General features: G+C 44.5%; 1 protein-coding gene across 1 annotated transcript; it reads right to left on the bottom strand.

The window, feature by feature from the left end:
• Window positions 1-731: 731 nt before the first annotated feature.
• ZDHHC19 (zinc finger DHHC-type palmitoyltransferase 19) lies at window positions 732-10,546 on the bottom strand. The gene is made up of 8 exons (XM_036219508.1): window positions 10,374-10,546; window positions 9,896-10,017; window positions 9,317-9,456; window positions 8,300-8,472; window positions 7,803-7,908; window positions 2,533-2,618; window positions 1,989-2,193; window positions 732-1,527 (listed from the first exon to the last, which is right to left on the bottom strand). Exons 1-8 carry the CDS (start codon window positions 10,517-10,519, stop codon window positions 1,417-1,419), a joined length of 1,089 nt encoding a protein of 362 aa, XP_036075401.1. The 5' UTR covers window positions 10,520-10,546; the 3' UTR covers window positions 732-1,416.
• Window positions 10,547-17,177: the final 6,631 nt, after the last annotated feature.

The following is a 17,177-nucleotide window of genomic DNA, read 5'->3' as shown; positions in this document are numbered from 1 at the left end:
ACTGGAGCCACGTCCTACACTGTAAGTCACCTACCTCCCTGGCCTAAGCTGGCACCCCAGAAGACGAGCTCCTGCCCCCAGCACACAAGCATGTGCACGCCCACACAGGCACACACACCTCCACCGGTCCCTGGGGCATTCGTCTGACAGCATCACCTTCGCCGCACCCCAATTTCACCTGAATGTAAACATGGCAGGGAGCGATGTCACTGGTGCCACCCTCACCTCCTCAGGCAGCGGCAGTTCTGAATCTTCAGGGTAGCAAGATTACATCCAATTCATATTCCTTACCCTACCCCCACCCTGCGAATCTGAGTTGGGGGCCCAGGTAGATAGTTCCGAGAAGGTGGTCTTTGGAAAAACACTGGGTGGTCTTTCAGCTGTGCAGTGGAGAAAGGAATCATAATCATACCGCTGCATTCATTGTGTGCCTACTGTGTTTCGCATGAACCATCTTACTTCATCCTCCGACAGCCTTCTAGGAATGTGCCATTATTTCCATTCCCAAGGTCACAAACTGGTCCCTAGAGGAGTCACAGTTTGATGTGCCTCCCGCCCACCCCACCTAAAGGGGCTTGCCCACTCACAGCGCCTGGCACCCATGCCAGGGACAGGAGAGGTCAGGTGAGGGACCAGGTGAGACCCATTAGCAAGAAAGATGGCACATGATGGAGGAGACCCTCACCCTCCACCTCCCAGGGACCAGACAGTGGGAGGGCCTACTCCCAGACAGGGCCAGCCCGGACACACCCAAGAGGCTCTAGTGCCTTGGGGAAAAGGCCAGGCTTGACGAATTCCCAGGCAGTGGGCGCCCCCTGCAGCCAGACATGGGTGAAGCAGAGCAGGGGCGGGATCGCTCCAAAGGCTGACACCCTGACAGTGCTGTTTTCTCTTCCATCGTCTACAGCCCTTGCAGAGAAGTGGCCAGGACAACCCCTGTGGGTCTCACGGCTGCCACATTTTAAGAATGGGAGAAACGTTGAGTGTCTTGCCCAAGGTCGCAGAGCTAGCTAGTGCTGGACCCTCCTCCCTCCCAGGGTCTTTGTCCCAGTCCCTTGTAGGGGTCTCCAAAGCTTTTGGCACCAGTGACCGGCGCTCCTAGGAGAACCTCATGCCGGATGATCTGTGGGATGATAGGTGGGACCGAGGCGGTGATGCCAGTGCTGGGGAGCGGCCGCAAATTCAGATGGAGCTTCTCTGGCTCACCCACTGCTCACCTCCTGCTGTGCTGCTGCCAGTACCAGTCTGTGGCCCAGGGGTCGGGGACCCCTTCCTTAGAGCGCTCCCATCCCTATTCTCTCTCACATCCAGGACAGACACGCATAGCAGGGAAATTCTAGGAGGCAGGCAAAGGTTGTTTAATGAGCTTTGGGGGACTTTCGGCACTTCCTCCAGGGGAGTGGGCAAGGGTAGGGCTCAGGAAGTGAGGTTTGGGTGAAGGGGCTCCTGGCACCGCCGGGTGTGAAGGGGCGAGCTTCGTCGCGGAGCCTCCCGCAGCATGGGCAGCAGCACTGGGCCTGCGTGGAACTAAACACCAAGTGGGGGTGGAGGCAGCCTTCCCAAGCTCCCACCCCACAGCTCAGGGCCCACCTGCTGGGGAGCAAGAAACTGTCCAAGCCACTACCCCCCAGGTAGAGCAAAAGGGAATGGGCTGGCACCACCAAATGTCACTGCACCCCCTCTTCATTCCTAATGCTTCGCCTCCACGTTTCATATATTGGGCTTCAGAGTAAAACCTGCTTTCAAATAAAGGAAACTGACCCCAAAATTATAAACCACTGGACTAGTGTCGATCCTCATTTTAGCTGAGGGCAGGAAGGCCCCTGATTAGTCTTAACCCAGTCACTACCCCTTTCTGGGACCCCAACAGCTGTATAGTCCACTAATCCCCCTCTCCTGAAACACACATGCACACACACACACACACACACGCAAACACACACACACATGCATGCATGCAGGCACACAAACACACACATACTCCTCACCTCCTGGAGAGCTGCAGCCTCGCCACTCCCTGGGGGACCTTTTCCTGGCTTGTAGAGAGTCAGAGGTTGGGGCTGGTGGCCAGACCCAGGCCCAGGTAGGGCTGGGGGACTGAGCGAGGCGGGGCACGTCGGGAAGTGCAGGTTCTGCATGGGCACCCAGTCGGGCTCTACCACTCTCTGCATGCGAACAGCTTCGGCCATGTACCTGGGGAGCAATAAGTCTGATGCAAGGAGTAGTGACCTCCCTGGTTCCCATGCCTCCTCAGCTTGGGAAACACTCATCCCAAGGCTTGGTTCTGCAGAGAGCTGGGGCCAATCTCACCCAGGCTGCCGTCCCTTTACCCCATTTCTTGGGGCAAGAATGCACAGAGGCAAGGAAGTGGGGAGGCTCCCACAATGCCCTGGAGGAAACCCCAGAGGAATGTGAACAGTGAGTGAAAGGGCCTGGGAGCTGTGCTAAGAGGCCGGGGGAGATGACCCAGCTTCATACCACCCTACCAGTCCCAGGGGCCATACTGCTCAGACCTCTGGTTTGCCAACTCACTTGGGTCCCAGCGGCGCACAGATTGTTAAATACCAGTTGCTGGCACAGCCATGGTCGAAGGGGTTGTATCCCTGCAGGTATCGGCACTGGAGGGGGGTGAGGGTGGGAAGAGCAGCTCAGAGCCAGCAAGACTGTGCAGGCCACCCCCAACTGGCCCTCCTTCCTGGAGCCGGTCAGCGTAGCCCAGCGCTCCAGCAAAACTCCCAGGACAGAGAGGCGGAAGAGTGAGCTGAGGCCGCCCCTAACCCACTTCGCAGTGGCCCTCTCCAGCCAACGCTGGCACTGCACCCACCTCACCTGCCTTCTCAGGGATCCTTCCCATCAGCTCTTGCAGTATCCTCCTTATCTCTGTCTCCTTTGGCTACACACATCCTCCTGCTACCTCCTTCCAGATAGATGTTCAGATTTTTCTTTCACTGCCAAACTGCTCCAAAGACAGTCTCTCACTCACACACTCACACACACACACACACACACACATACGCATGCAAACCCTGCTCCCCTCACTCCTCTACTTTCCCACCTATCATTTTTTTTCTAAACTTGTGCTTGCACTGAATTTCGCTATCTGGAAGGGCAGTTGTATGGCACCCAATCATATTCCCCTAACCAATCATATGGCCTTGGAAAATCTGGGCTGAAGGTCCTGAGTGCCCAAAGCAGTAAAGGTTAAACCCGAAGGTCAAGTCCTCCCCTGGGCACTCTTGACCAGGTTCTCCTCCTCCCCTTCCACCTTCTTCCACCCATGGGCCTCACCCCCTTCCTGACCCCCCTCCTCCTCCCCTAGTGCAGGCTGAGTCTCACTCAGACTTCAAGAGCCTTAGCTACAAAATGTTTGGCATGACCAAAAGTAGCCCAGCAGCACCCCTGCCCACCACCAGCTCCCCTGTGCCCCCTGTCTGTTACTAAGACTTTAATATTCAACCCTATTCTCCACCAAAAGGAAACGGGATTCCACACAGGGTAGCTGACCCCTGGGGTAGGAAAAGTCAAGACAGCTCCAGAATGTTCTACTGTTGCCAAAAAGCAACACTAACCATTGTGATATTTTGAGTTCTGCCTACTTAAAGGTGTTTAAAACATTTAAGAGAAATGTATTGTATTTGCAATTTTAATTAAATGGTTTGGAGAGTTTCATCAAATTTACAATCAGAATTTTAGAGAAATACATGTCGATTCATTAGATGGGCATGAAGTATAGAAAATGTTGATGGTTCAATGCTTAAAGGAATAATTGTTTAGTAAATTCCTAATAACTGACTAATAATAAAGCAGAGCACCTTCCTTTCTCTCCCTTGTTGGGACCCCCTCAGACATGAAAGGAATCCAACGGCTCCGAAGTTTCTAGACTGTTCTCTCTCACTGGCTCCAGACCTGAGTCTCCTCCTTCAACCCCATGTTTCAAATGCCCTTCCGGTCCACAGGACCAAAACCAGACTGGGCATCTTCCCACCCCATCTCCCTGCTGCCCCAGCTCTCCCCCTCCCCCAAGGATGAGAGCACAGTCTTCTCTCTCTCTCTTTCCTTCCTCGCCTACCAAAGCATTATGGAGTCCTTTGTTTGTATGTTCGCTCATTTACCATAAATATTTGGGGGCTTTAGCAATGTTCTAGGCACTGTGCTGGTGGAAGAGCAGGCAGCAGGCCAAGAATGCCAGGTGCAGGCAGAGCAGCGGCCCAGGAGGCAGCAAGAGCTGGGCCCGGAGAGACTCGGGTGGGGCCACTGCGAGTGCGTTCCGTTTCAGATGCTGCTGTGTTCAGTTGGAAAAGATTAGTCTAAGGGCTGCCTGCCAGCTCTGGCCACTTGGAAAGTGCAGCATTGGAGTGGCAATGAGGACAGAGGCCAGGCTGAAGTGGGCAGAGGAAGGGGAAGAATGGCACAAGTGAGCACAACCAACTTTTTCAGGAAACATGGCTGAGCCGGAGGGGAGAGTACAGTGGATGGAGTGGAAGCCTGCGATGTTAAGGGAAGGCTTTGCTTTGCATTTAAGATGAGAGAGACATGAACATGTGTAAATGATAATGGGGAGGAGTGGTAACAATAATAACAGCATATATAGCACTTACTTGGACTAGCCACTATTCTGTATGTCTTATGCATATTAATCCATGCTGCCCCCTGCTTTACAGATGGGGAAACCAAGGCACCAAGTAACATACCCAGGATCTCCATAATGGTATATTGTAGAGATGTGATTTGAGTTTATGTGGTCTGTCTCCAGAACCCTTGCTATCATCCACTAACCAAGTGGCCCCAGAAGAAGCTGTGGCCAAGGGATGGAGGCAGGATGGAGGTACCTGAACTGGGGTCTGCAGGAAACAGGAAAGAGCTTTGCCTGGTGAACCATGGAGTGCAGACCACATTTAGGTTTCTTAGGCTGGAGCTCCTGGACTGGGAGGTCCCATTCTAAGCAGTGAAGGGAGGGCAGGGCTATGGTCTGACTGGGGTTGGAAGAACCACAGATGTGGGAAGGGAAAATGTTGCCCAGGGGAGACTGAAATGTATGATTTTCTATGTAGCATCAACAAAAAAAGCTATTAGAACTAATAAGTGAATTTAGTAGAATGGTAAGGTTCAAGACCAATACACAGAAACACACAGTATTTTCTTGTCAGTCATGCACTGCATAACTATGTTTTGGTCCACGGCAGACTGCACATGCCATGGTGGTCCCATTAGACTGTAATGGAGCTGAAAAATTCCTACCTCCTAGTGACATCATAGCCATTGTAACATAACAGTGCAACACATTACAATTACTTACACTATTCAGCACAGTAACATGCTGTACAAGTTTGTAGACTAGATAAGATATATCACATAGCCTAGGTGTGTCCCATCTAGGTTTGTGTAAGTACACTCTACGATGTTTGCACAACAAATTTACCTAATGATGCATTTCTCATAATATGTTTCCATAGTTAAGTGATGCATGACTATAATAATAAAAAAATAAAATTAAAAAAAATTTATAATAGTACAAAAACATGAAACATTTAGAAAAAATGTAAAACAATATATGCAAGATCTATTTGCTGAATGCTGCAAAACACTAATGAAAGAAATTGAAAAAGACCTAAATAAATGGAGAAGTATGCCATGATCATGAATTTAAAATCTCAATATTGTTAAAATATTGATTTCCCAAATTGATCTATAGGTTCGGTGTGATCCAGATGAAAATCACAGCAAACTTTTTTGTAAAAATTGACAAGCTGATTCTAAAATTAACATGGAAAAATCAGATAAACTAGGATAGCCAAAAGAATTTTGAAAAAGAATAAAGTCAAAGAACTTAATATACAGCTACTAATCAAGAGTGTGATATTGGCAAAACAATAGCGAGCCCCAAAATACACCCACACCCATATAGTCAATTGATTTTTGACAAATGTGTGAAGGTAACTCAGTGGAAAAAGGGTAGTATTTTCAATAAATGGTGCTGGAAAAACCCATATGCAAAAAAATAAAGCTTGACCTATACTTTGTATTACATACAAAATTTAACCCAAAACAAATTGTAGGCCTAACTATAAAATCTAAAATTACAAAACTTCTAGAAGAAAACATAAAAAAATCTTTGTGACCTTGGGTTAGGCAAAGATTTCTTAATTACAACACCAAAAACACGATCTGTAAAAGAAAAAAAAAATGATTGTGTACTTCATCGAAATTTAAAACTGACTGAGGGAAAATGTTTACAAAACACGTATCTGAATCTAGAATATGTAAAGAACTCTTAAAAGTCTCTAAGAAAATGACCCAATTTTTTTTAGTAAGCAAAAGGCTGGAACAGACATTTAATCAAAGATGGCAAATAAGAGCATGAAAAGATGCTCGACATCATTAGTCATTAGGAAACTGCAAATCCAAACCACAATACGACACTTTATACACTGACTGTTAAGACTGGCTAGAACGAAAAAACAACGGACAATGCAAAATGTTAATGAGGATGCAGAACTGAAATTCTCATACATTACTTTTGAAATGCAAAATGGTACAGCCATTTTGGAAAACAATTTGGCAGTTTTTTTACAAAGTTAAACATACAGTTACCACATGACCGTGCAATGTCAGTCCTAAGTATTTATACCCAAAGAAACGAAAACTTATATTTACATGCCTGTGCACCAATGCTTTTACTGGCTTTATTTATAATCACCAAAAACTGGAAACAAACCGGATATTCTTCAATTGGTGAATTGATAAACCAGCTGTTACATACAAATAATGGAATACTGCACAGCACTAAAAGGAAGAAACTGCCGACATGGGCAGCGACATAGATGAATCTCAAGTGCATTATGCTAAGACTATAATTCTATTTATGTGAGACTCTGGGAAAGAAAGAAAAAAGAAAACTGTAGGGATAAAAAATAGATCCGTAGTTGCCAGGAGCTATTGGCAGGAAAAGAAACTGACTGCAAAGGGCCCTAAGGAAATTTTTTAGGGCGATAGAACTGTTCTAAATATTGGTTATGATGGAGGTTACAGGATTGTATGTGTTTGTCAAAACTCATGTAACTGCGCACTGAAAAGGGGTGAATTTTACTGTATGTTAAAAAGAGAACCGTATCATGGCTTTCAGGTTTCCAATGCACCCGAGACTAAATTCTCCACCTGACTTTTTGGACGTTTTAAATCTGGCCGACCCCAAGCAGTCCACTTGACATCTTTGCCATCTTCTGCTCCAATTATGACTGTTTCTTCACTATATTATCCTCATTCCGCAGACCTTCAGTTTTCCCTGTCTTTTTGCAAGCTGGCCCCGCACCCCCGCAAGACCTCCACTAACTTCTGCCCATCTCAAATCACTATGTGGCAGGCCCTGCTCCTCAAGGCGGTCCTTCCTGAACTCTATTTCCACTTCGCGTCTGTCCTGCGCAGCGTAGGATAGGACCCTCAGATTGTCCACGGGTGTCTAGCGGGTATTATTCTGATTTCAGGTTCTTTATCAACACAAGCACAGGATGTAGCTCTGCTCACCTCTACACCCATCCCTCAAAATAACGCACACATGGCCCAGCACACAGTAGGACCTCAATGCAGTGCACCCAAGAAGGAACGTAACGACCAAGATCCAGTAGGTGGCGCGATGTGAGCTGTGTCTGGGTCTGGGTCTGGAAGGGCTAATGGGGCAATTTTGAGGGAGGTCAGGCCATCAAGGATTAGGGCAGAGGAGTAAGAGCGGAAAGTGAGAAGGCCCAGGGGGCCCTACGTGAATACCCACAGCCCGGTGCCGTGGCGCCCCGCTCGGCCCCGCGTACCTTGCCCTCGCAGGAGCGCTCGCCCGCGCTCACCGACATGGCCTGGATCAGCAGCAGCAGGAAGAGCGGCACCAGGAAGCCGGTGGCGGGTACAGCCACCACGACGCTGTGCACCAGGTAAGGAGCATTGCGGCCGACTGTCTTCCCTGGCCCCGCGCCTCACCTCCAACTTCACCCCAAACAGCCCTGCCTACAGCCAGCCTGGTCCATCCGCTCCCCCGCTCCAATCCCGCGTAAACCTCACCTCAGCCTGCGGTGCAAGCTCCCGTGCCACCTTTGGCATCCCTTATTCGTGACCCGGCTAGACTCTTACCTCTTTGCAGTTCCTCCCAGCCCCGCCCATCTCCCTGGCCCCATCCACTCTCACCTAGTCCCAGACTGGTCCTCCCAAGCAGCTTCTCTCTTGAACTCCGCCCACCACTAGCTCCGCCTCCGAGACCCCGGCCCTCGGCTCTCCCCGCCCTTCCCACTGCTCCCCACCAAGGCCGGGAGGATACGCTATGACTTTGTCTATGGAGAAGGGCAGGTGGGTCGTGCGCAGCAGGAAGATCACGCAGGTGACCAGCATGGCGCCCGAGTAGAGGCATAGGGACAGGACGAGCAGCATAAAGAAGCGGAAGTTGCGGTGACCGATGCAGTTATTGACCCACTTGCAGTGATGGTCAAAATCCTGGGCGAGAGGGGGTAGGCCTCCAGGACCCAACCTCTGGCCTAGCCTCCGTAGCCCCTAAATCTGAGGCCTTACCTCCACCCCCTATGCCACCTGCCCTTGGCCCCATGGGCTACCCTTGCGCCCCCACCCTCACCCCCGTGACTGAGCTACAAAGTCCCTAATGCTGGCATTCCAGTAATTAGAGCACTGTTAGGGCTCTGTGGCTCACAAGGTCGCCTGTCAAGAGGCCTTTAGAAGCAAGGCCTTCCTCGTCTTTTGTGGGACACATCCTGGTGGAACTTGGGCAGCACATAGAGTATCTCTGGGCAGTATGTTTTTTCATCAATCGAATGAGGATAATAACACCCTTGCCCAGCCAGCCCTCCAGAGTTGTAAGGACCACGTAAGACAGTACATTTGTAAACCTTCTCAGGCAGGACAAGTGAGAGAGACAAGCCCTCAGATCCCAGGAGACACCCGGAGGAGGACAGGCAAAACTTCCAGGCTGGGCTTGCAGCCAGTCTGAAGGCCTTGGGTATCATCTAGTGGCAGCGAGCCTGGGGATAGGACAGGGGTGCCTTCCCTCCTCCTAGCCTGACCAGGCTCAGCATAAATGTGGATGCCTTTGTGTGTGTCAGTACCAGTGCAGGTCAAGGCCAGCCTCGCAGGACAGGTGCAGGCAGAGAGGCAGTGACCTGCATGAGTGACCAAGAGGGGCTGGGAGTTACTGTCAACCTTGGCCTTTTGCAGTCCCTAAAGTGGTTTCATGCCTGACACTGGCCCTCGTGTAAGTGGACCTCCTGGTCCAGGCCAGATACTGGGGATAGGGCGGCATGTGTGGGCAGATGAGAGAGGCACTCACCTCCACGCAGATATTGCACCAGGGGCAGTGGTAGGTCCGGGGTGGGCGGTGGAAGCAGCATTTCTGGCACCAGTGCAGGCGGAAGGCCCTGTGGTTCACCCATACCACATGCACCATCATGGGGCCCTGTTCATTGGAGCCTGGCATGGGAAAAGAACTGGGCAGTATCAGGAAGCTCTTCCATCAGTCTGTTGCTGGTGGTGAGAGAGGCTTCCTTTCTCCTGCTGGCTCTAGGAACCCCATGGCCACAGTATCACTGGACTCCAGGAAAGGTGGAGAGGAAATAGACAAAGAAATTCGAGGTGGAAAGAGGAAGAGAGAACTAAGCTGTTGTGAAGCTCTGGTTTCTCTCCCTGACCTGTCCCGGTCCACCCCTCCAAGGCACCTAGATTTCTGTTTTGCCGCATATTAGCAGCTTGGGAAATGAAGTGCGAGAAATAGGGCCTGAACAAATGAGGACATGGAGTAAAGGGGTCCTGAGGCCCAGGGAGGAGAGATGGGAGAAGCACTTTAGGAATCATCCTGCAGGCAGGAGCCATTAGGATGCTACCTCCTTCTTCCAGGGGACCCAGGTCTCACCTTGATGCAAGATGCCAGGGTCTGAGAAGTTGAGTGAAACAAGACTGAAGAAGGTGAGCAAGAAGAGGAGACCCGTGACGATGGGAAAGGCCCACTCCCCGTTCTGGGCCAGCCACCTGCAACTAAGACCAGAGCACGACTCAGCCCTGATCTGAGGCGGCCTGAGGCTGCTGCCCCCAGGACCCAGGCGACCTCTCAGGACCCACAGACCTTAAAACCTGCTTTAAATATCCAGGCTATTGACAGATCCATAGAGGCTCCACCAAATGTCCCTCATTATTATCAGCCACCAGCAGCACCCAAATGCACCAAGCACTCTATACATCTGTGCCTTTTTGCACATCCAGTTCCCTCTACTTAGAGAATATCCTCCCTTTCCTGACCGCTGTTCTGAACTTTCCCTGCGTGCACACTATCAATCAGTATCTGTTTTCATTTCTCTCTGTAAGAAACCTGCCAGCTTGTATGGTAGACTCACGGGAATGCAAAGAAGAGGCCACTGAAAACCACCAGCAGCACAACATTGAAGGCAGCAAACAGGCTTGGGAGGATCCAGGGAAGTGGGGCCTGAGGCGGAGGATGGGATTCCTTCATGAGGGGCACGGCATCCTTCAAGACAGGCATGGCTGGACGTCCGGTGCCCCCAGGGGAGATCAGAGCCACCAGGCTCCCTCTCCCCTGCTGGCTCCTGGAGCCCCATGGCCACAGCTGCCCCGGAAGCCACAGCTCAGGGTGGAAGGAAAGAAGTCCCAGTGTGACATCACAGAGGATGAGGAGAATGAGGAGAATGAGGGCTGGGGGCTCTTCAGCAGAACTGTCTGCAATCTGTGAACGTCACTTCCACAGCAAACCCACCCCACTCTGGGGACTGAGAGGTCCCGCCCCTGAGAGGAGGTTAGCTTGGAGACTACATGATATTAGAGAAACACAGAGGAAGAAAGTGAGCGATTATAATCACCCTTTTGGGCTCAGTGTTGATTGAAACAGTACTCATTGCTTACTCTATCTCCATTTTTTTTCTTTTTGTTGTTAAAAAATTCCACTTTGGGGGAGGAGCTTCTCTCATTTCCAGGGTTGGCTTCATGACACAATTCCGATCAATGAGACATAAGTGGATGTCTGTCAAGAGTTTCTAGAAAAGCCTTTGCCTTCCTGATAAAAGGGGTAAAGGACACAGTTGGCACAGCTCCGTTCTTCCCTTCCTGTCCTGAACCTAGGCGTGCTGGCTGAGGTTGCCACATTGGCTCCATTAGGCAATAAGCCCGACATGCTACACAAACAGAATGACATTGTTGAGTCTCTGTCCCAACCTTGAACTTCCTTCTCCGAGCTGCTGATTATGTGAGAAAACAACTAGGTTTTCTGTTGCATGCAGCCGACATTTGTCACTTGTTTTAGCTGCTAAGTATCTGAAACCCTCTATGTTTGGAGGATTCCCTGCACTGTAAGTCTTGATGAAGGGCAAAGACCATTTCCCATCCCGTTGGAGCTGAAAATGCCGCACTCTCACTCAAAGCCTCTCTTGTAGCCAGCGCACAGGCTTGTGACCGAGGTGCCACCAATTAGCCTCAGAAATGCTACCACCGACCGATAGAGGAGTCTGCTGAGACGTAGCAACTGCACATATTGTCAGAGCTCCCATGTGTTGAAGTGTTATGGCTGTTTCCAATGTCACTTTAATTTCAACAGAGACTGTATTATTCTTCAACATGGATAAAAATTGTAATTCCAAGATTCTTTCTTTGAATTGAGCTAAATAAACTGACGCATTTTGAGGAAATTAACTAAAAACAGAGCAAAAATCCCTTATCATACAATTACTGTTACTTACATTTTCTTGTCTATTGAAACATTTTTTTCTTCATGTTATTCAAATTAAGAGGTTAAAATCATTATAGCAAAAATATTAGCTTATAATATACTTAAAAAGATTATATTTTAAATATTAAAGTTTAAAGCTTTAGGTATTTTCATTTGTTATTATTTACTATAACTATATATGTATGCACATTTAAAATATCTGCATATCAAAATATATTAAAATTAAAATTTTAAAGGTATATGTATTATAGGAAAGAATTGGTAGTTTCGAAGAGAAATGATCTTTGGATAACACTGTTTTCAACATGATAGGGTAAAAAGTTATTATTTACTTTCTGTCTATTTTACCCAATAATAGAGAGTTATTATCTCATCTAATCTAAATGAGTAATGTTAATGGGGTCTATTCACTTTTTTTTTTTTAGAAACTTTACATCCTGTTTTTGGAAATTTTATGATCATAGACAATGATTATAAATAAATAAAATGATAGGAGAGTTCTCACCCCTAAAAAAAAAAAAAAAAAAAGAAAATGCTGAATGTTACACTACCTTCTTGTATGCCAAGTAAAGGATTGTTAGTCTCATTAACAATACAGCCAACACTATAACCATTTCTTATCCTCAGATGACTGTACTCTTATGTAGCAACAACTTTTTTTGATGTTGCTATTTCTGATACTGGGCCCTAAATTCAGAAGAATAAAATCGACCTTGTGTCTTTTTGACTGCTAGATAATACTAAAGGCTCACTCCTCCACCTTATAACACATGACATGGCATTCTCAAGTATTGATGGATATTCAAAACATAGATACAATTAATGTGCTCCATATTTTCTTTATATGCTCAACAATCATGTAAGAGCTGCCCTATTTATTAGGCCCACATTGTCGGGCAAGTTTATAAATAAAAAAAGAGGGTTTAATCTAGGTTTGGTATAGCTAAAGAGTTATCAATATAAGTTTTTCAGTAATTTGCATACTCTTTCAGAGCGGGTAAAATCACACCGGAGTTCAAGTGCAAGGTCCAACACAGAGACTGTTAACAAATTGCCTTCTAAGGGTATTTTATTCCTTGGTTTAAAACATTCGTGTCAGTTGGCAGCAATTGTGGCACACATTCACAGAACAGATTTATCAGTGTTTTCACTGTCCGTTAACACATTTTCTCCTCAGGTTAATTATCATCCCATGCCAGCCAGGCTTACTGGCCTCCTTGCTGTTATCAAACACACCTGGTATATTCCAGTCCTGTGTTCGTTGCACTTGCTGCTCTCTTACCCTGGAAATCTCTGCTACAAATATTCGCGGAGTGTGCTCCCTTACTTCACCAACCTCTTTGTTCAGTTGGTACCTTCTGCCTTTATCCAGATGCCTGCACTTCCAATTATTTCCCAATGGTTGGATTTGGAGTCGATGAATGTAAATATTTAAACAGCTCTTGCATAATTTGTAAGATGTTTTCCAGAAAGTGTGTACATGTTTATACTCTCATTATGAGCATACTTGTACTAAAACTCAAAATTAATATTAACATTAAATAATTTCTCTAATTTTATAGATGACAAATGATACTTTGATCTTATCATTTATAGCTCCTTAAATTACTTATCAAAGTAAATATTTTTATGTACCTACAGGTCATTTTATTGTAGTAGTTTTGTGACTTGCCTATTTACATCTTTTGTTTGCTCACATTTCAATGTGGAAATGTTGGGGTATTTTTCTTTTTTTTAATTGTAGTAAATATATATAACATAAAATTCACCATTTAAGCCATTTTTAAGTGTACAGTTCTGTGTCATTAAGTACCTTTACATTATTGTGTAGCCATCACCATCATCCATCTCCAGAACTTTTTCATCTTCCATGCAGAAACTCCGTACCTAGTCAACACTAACTCCTTCTTATTTCCCTTCCCACCCAGCCCCTCATAACCACTGTTCTATTTCTGACTCTATGAATTTAAGTATTCTAGGTACCTCAAATAAGTGAAATCATACACTAGCTGTCCTTTTGTGTCTGGCATTTAGCATAACGTCCTCAAGGTTCATCCTTGGCCTTTAGCAGTCCTGAAAATTGGTATGTTGTAACATGTGTCAGAATTTCCTTCCTTTGTAAGGCTGAATAATATTTCACAGTATGTATATATTGCATTTTTGTTTATACATTTATCTGCTGATAGACATTTAGGTTGTTTCCAACTTTTGGTTATTTTGAATAATGCTACCATGAACATGGATGCACTAATAGCCATTTAAGTCTCTGCTTTCAATTCTTTTGGGTATACATCCAGAAGTGGAATTTCAGAATTATATAGTAATCTTATGTTTAATTTTTTGAGGGACTGCCATACCATTTTCCATAGCCACTGCACCATTTTACATTCCCCCAACAATGCACAAGGGTTTCCAATTTCTCCACATTCTTGCTAACTTTTTTTTTAGTGATATTCATGTCACTAGGCGTAAAGTATCTCATTGTGCTTTTGAAGAAAGTGTTTTGTTTTGTTTTGTTTTGTTTTTCTGATTTGCAGGAGTTATTTTACATTAAAATTTTGGCTGGATTTATTGCAAATGTGTTTCCAATTTGTTATTTGCCTTTTAATTGTGTGTGTAATTTTTAATATAAAGTTTTTATTGTTTTCATGTAATCAAATATATTGATCATTTCCCTAACATCATCTTACCTTACTTCTAAATCTTTCCCTCTTTTTCTATCTGATAAATATTTAACATTTCTTGTTTACTTTTTCATTTAACTCTTTAAACTACTAAAAATTAATCCAGGTACTAAGTTCCTCATATATATTAAAGTCCATGAGTGGCATTGTGAAGTACCTCCCAGATTCCCCTACAGAATGAAGAATTTATCCCCCCAGCTGTTGAAAGAGAGCCTCAGCTTGGGGGATTGCCTCCCCTAAAGAAAACTGCTCACCCAAAGTCCCACCTCTTTCCAGGGGGCAGCTTGTATTCAAGGAGTGAGCAACAGGAGGATATAAAGGTCCAGCCACTTAGCCCCAATGCAGGACAATTTTGAAGGGCCTTCCCAGCTTCCAAGTGACTTTAGGGGTTAGCTAAGGCTTTCCTTGGGCCCTTATCACAGATTGGCTGCTCCCTTTGCTCAGCCCCATTTCCTTCCCTTCTCCTCCACAGGTTTTGATCCCCAAATCATTCCCTAATAAACATTCTTCATGCTAATCTCTAGAGTCTGTTTGTGGACTTTTTGTTTCATTAACTTACTGAGTTTAGTACCATTTCAATTTTTGTAGTTTTACAATTCAGAGGGCTTTTTGCATTCTTAGTTATCATCATCTGAATCTCTAAAGTTATGATGTTATGTAGCAAACAAAAACTTCACAATGCAAAACTACTCACTAATAAATAAGAAATGAGGTCCTACTCAAAGATCACCTTTTATTTTAAACTAGCAACTTCCTTTCCTTTCTCAACGGCAGTGTAAAACAATACCAAGGACAGGTAAAATGGCAACTTATTGCTAAGTTCAATTAAAAATTTTGCTCCCAAAAAAGCAGAATTTTTATGAATTTGATAGAAGTGATATTAGAATACCATTTAAATCACCCCAAAACTCTAAAACATCTAAAGATTGAAGAAGGGAAAATCAAAAAGGTTGACAAAAAAGGATGGGCTGTGGTATCACTGGTAAATTCTACCAAACATTAAGGAAAGAACACCAGTCCTTCTCAAACTCTTCCAAAAAAAAAAAACACCAGTCCTTCTCAAACTCTTCCAAAAAAAAAAAAAAAGAATACTCCCTAATTTATTCTATTAGGTCAGTTTTACTCTGATACTGTTTGATACCAGACAAAGACATCACAAGAAAAAACTACAGAGCAATATCCTTTATGAATATAGATGCAAAAATCCTCAACAAATACTAACAGACTGCACCCAGAAGCATATTAAAAGGATTACGCACCATGATCAAGTGAAATTGAAGCCAGGAATGTAAGAGTGGTTCAACATACAAACCTCAATCGATGTACTACATCACATTAATAAAGTGAAGAAAAAACTACAAGATGATTATCTCAATGCAGAAAAAGCATTTGGCAAAATTGAACACCCTTACTTGATTAAAACGCTCCACAGACTAGGAATAGAAGGGAATTTTCTCAAAGGCATTTATGAAAAGGCCACAGCTAACCTCATACTTAATGGGGAAAGACTGAATGCTTTCCCCATAAGATCAGGAAGAAGATTAGTAGTGTGCTTGCTTTCATCACTTCTGTTTAACATGGTACTAGAAGTTCTAGCCAGAGCAATTAGGCAATAAAAAGGAATAAAAGGGGGGTTGAGGGGCTGAATGAAAAAGGGAAGGGATTAAGAAGTACAAACTGGCAGTTACAAAAAAGTCAAAAGGATGTAAAATACAGCATAGTAAATATAAGTCAATAATATTGTAATAACTATGTATGGTGTCAGGTGGGTACTAGACTTATTGGAAGGATCACCTTGTTAGATAGATAGATAGATAGATAGATAGATAGATAGATAGATATAGATATATAGATATAGATATAGATATGTCTATGCTGTACATTTGAAACTCATAATATTGAATGTCAACTATAATTTAAAAAATGTTTTAAATTTTTGAGAAAAAAAAGTAAAGCATTACACTGGAAAGCAAGAAGTAAAACTATCTCTAGTTACAGATGACATAATTTTTCATATAAAAAACCTTAAAGAATACACACACAAATACACAATTAGAGCAAATAAATGAGTTCAGCAAAGTAACAAATTATTCATAATAGCCAAAAAATGGAAATAACCCATTTATTAACTGATGAATGGATAAAATATGGTATAAAAAGAATGTTACTTAGTGATAAGAAGGAATGAAGTATTGATATTTGCTACGACATGGATAAACCTTGAAAACATATTAAATGAAAAGAGGTCAGACACTAATGACCACAAATAGTATGATTCTATTTAGATGAAATATCCAGAATAGGCAAATCCATAGAAAAAAAGTAGATTAATGGTTGCCAGGAGACGGTGGGAAGGAGGGATTGGGAAGTATGAGATTTCTTTTCGGAGATATTCTGATGATGAAAATGTTCTTCAATTAGATGAATAGTGATAATTGCACTACATTATGAGTGTACTAAAAACAAATGAATTGTATACTTTAAAATGACTAAAATGGTGAGTTTTATGTTATGTGAATTTTATCTCAATAACAATTTTTTTTTTTTAAAGGAGAACAGCCTTCACATGATTATAGAGCCCTGAGGAAAATTGATGAAATTCATGTGTTTTTTAAAAAATATTTTGATTTTTCAAAAAAAATGACCCTTATACCAAGCAAGAGAGCCCAAATTGAACTTATAAGTGTTCTGTCATGTTACCATACAATTTTGTAGGGAAAATTAAGCCAAAAAAATGAAGAATTATTCATTCTTCTTTGTCCTGAAAACCAGTGTCT

The sequence above is a fragment of the Rousettus aegyptiacus genome, unplaced genomic scaffold, assembly GCF_014176215.1.
Source record: "Rousettus aegyptiacus isolate mRouAeg1 unplaced genomic scaffold, mRouAeg1.p scaffold_m13_p_4, whole genome shotgun sequence".
Taxonomy (NCBI): domain Eukaryota; kingdom Metazoa; phylum Chordata; class Mammalia; order Chiroptera; family Pteropodidae; genus Rousettus; species Rousettus aegyptiacus.
The sequence above is the reverse complement of the archived record's forward strand: the minus strand, read 5'-3'. Positions and strand labels throughout refer to the sequence as shown.

Coding starts and splice junctions, on each gene's coding strand:
- ZDHHC19 (XM_036219508.1), bottom strand. CDS start 10,519: ATGCCTGTCTTGAAGGATGCCGTGCCCCTCATGAAGGAATCCCATCCT. Junction 9,457..9,895: donor CCCTGGCATCTTGCATCAAG/GTGAGACCTGGG, acceptor TTCCCATGCCAG/GCTCCAATGAACAGGGCCCC. Junction 2,194..2,532: donor TGTGCGCCGCTGGGACCCAA/GTGAGTTGGCAA, acceptor ATTGCTCCCCAG/GTACATGGCCGAAGCTGTTC.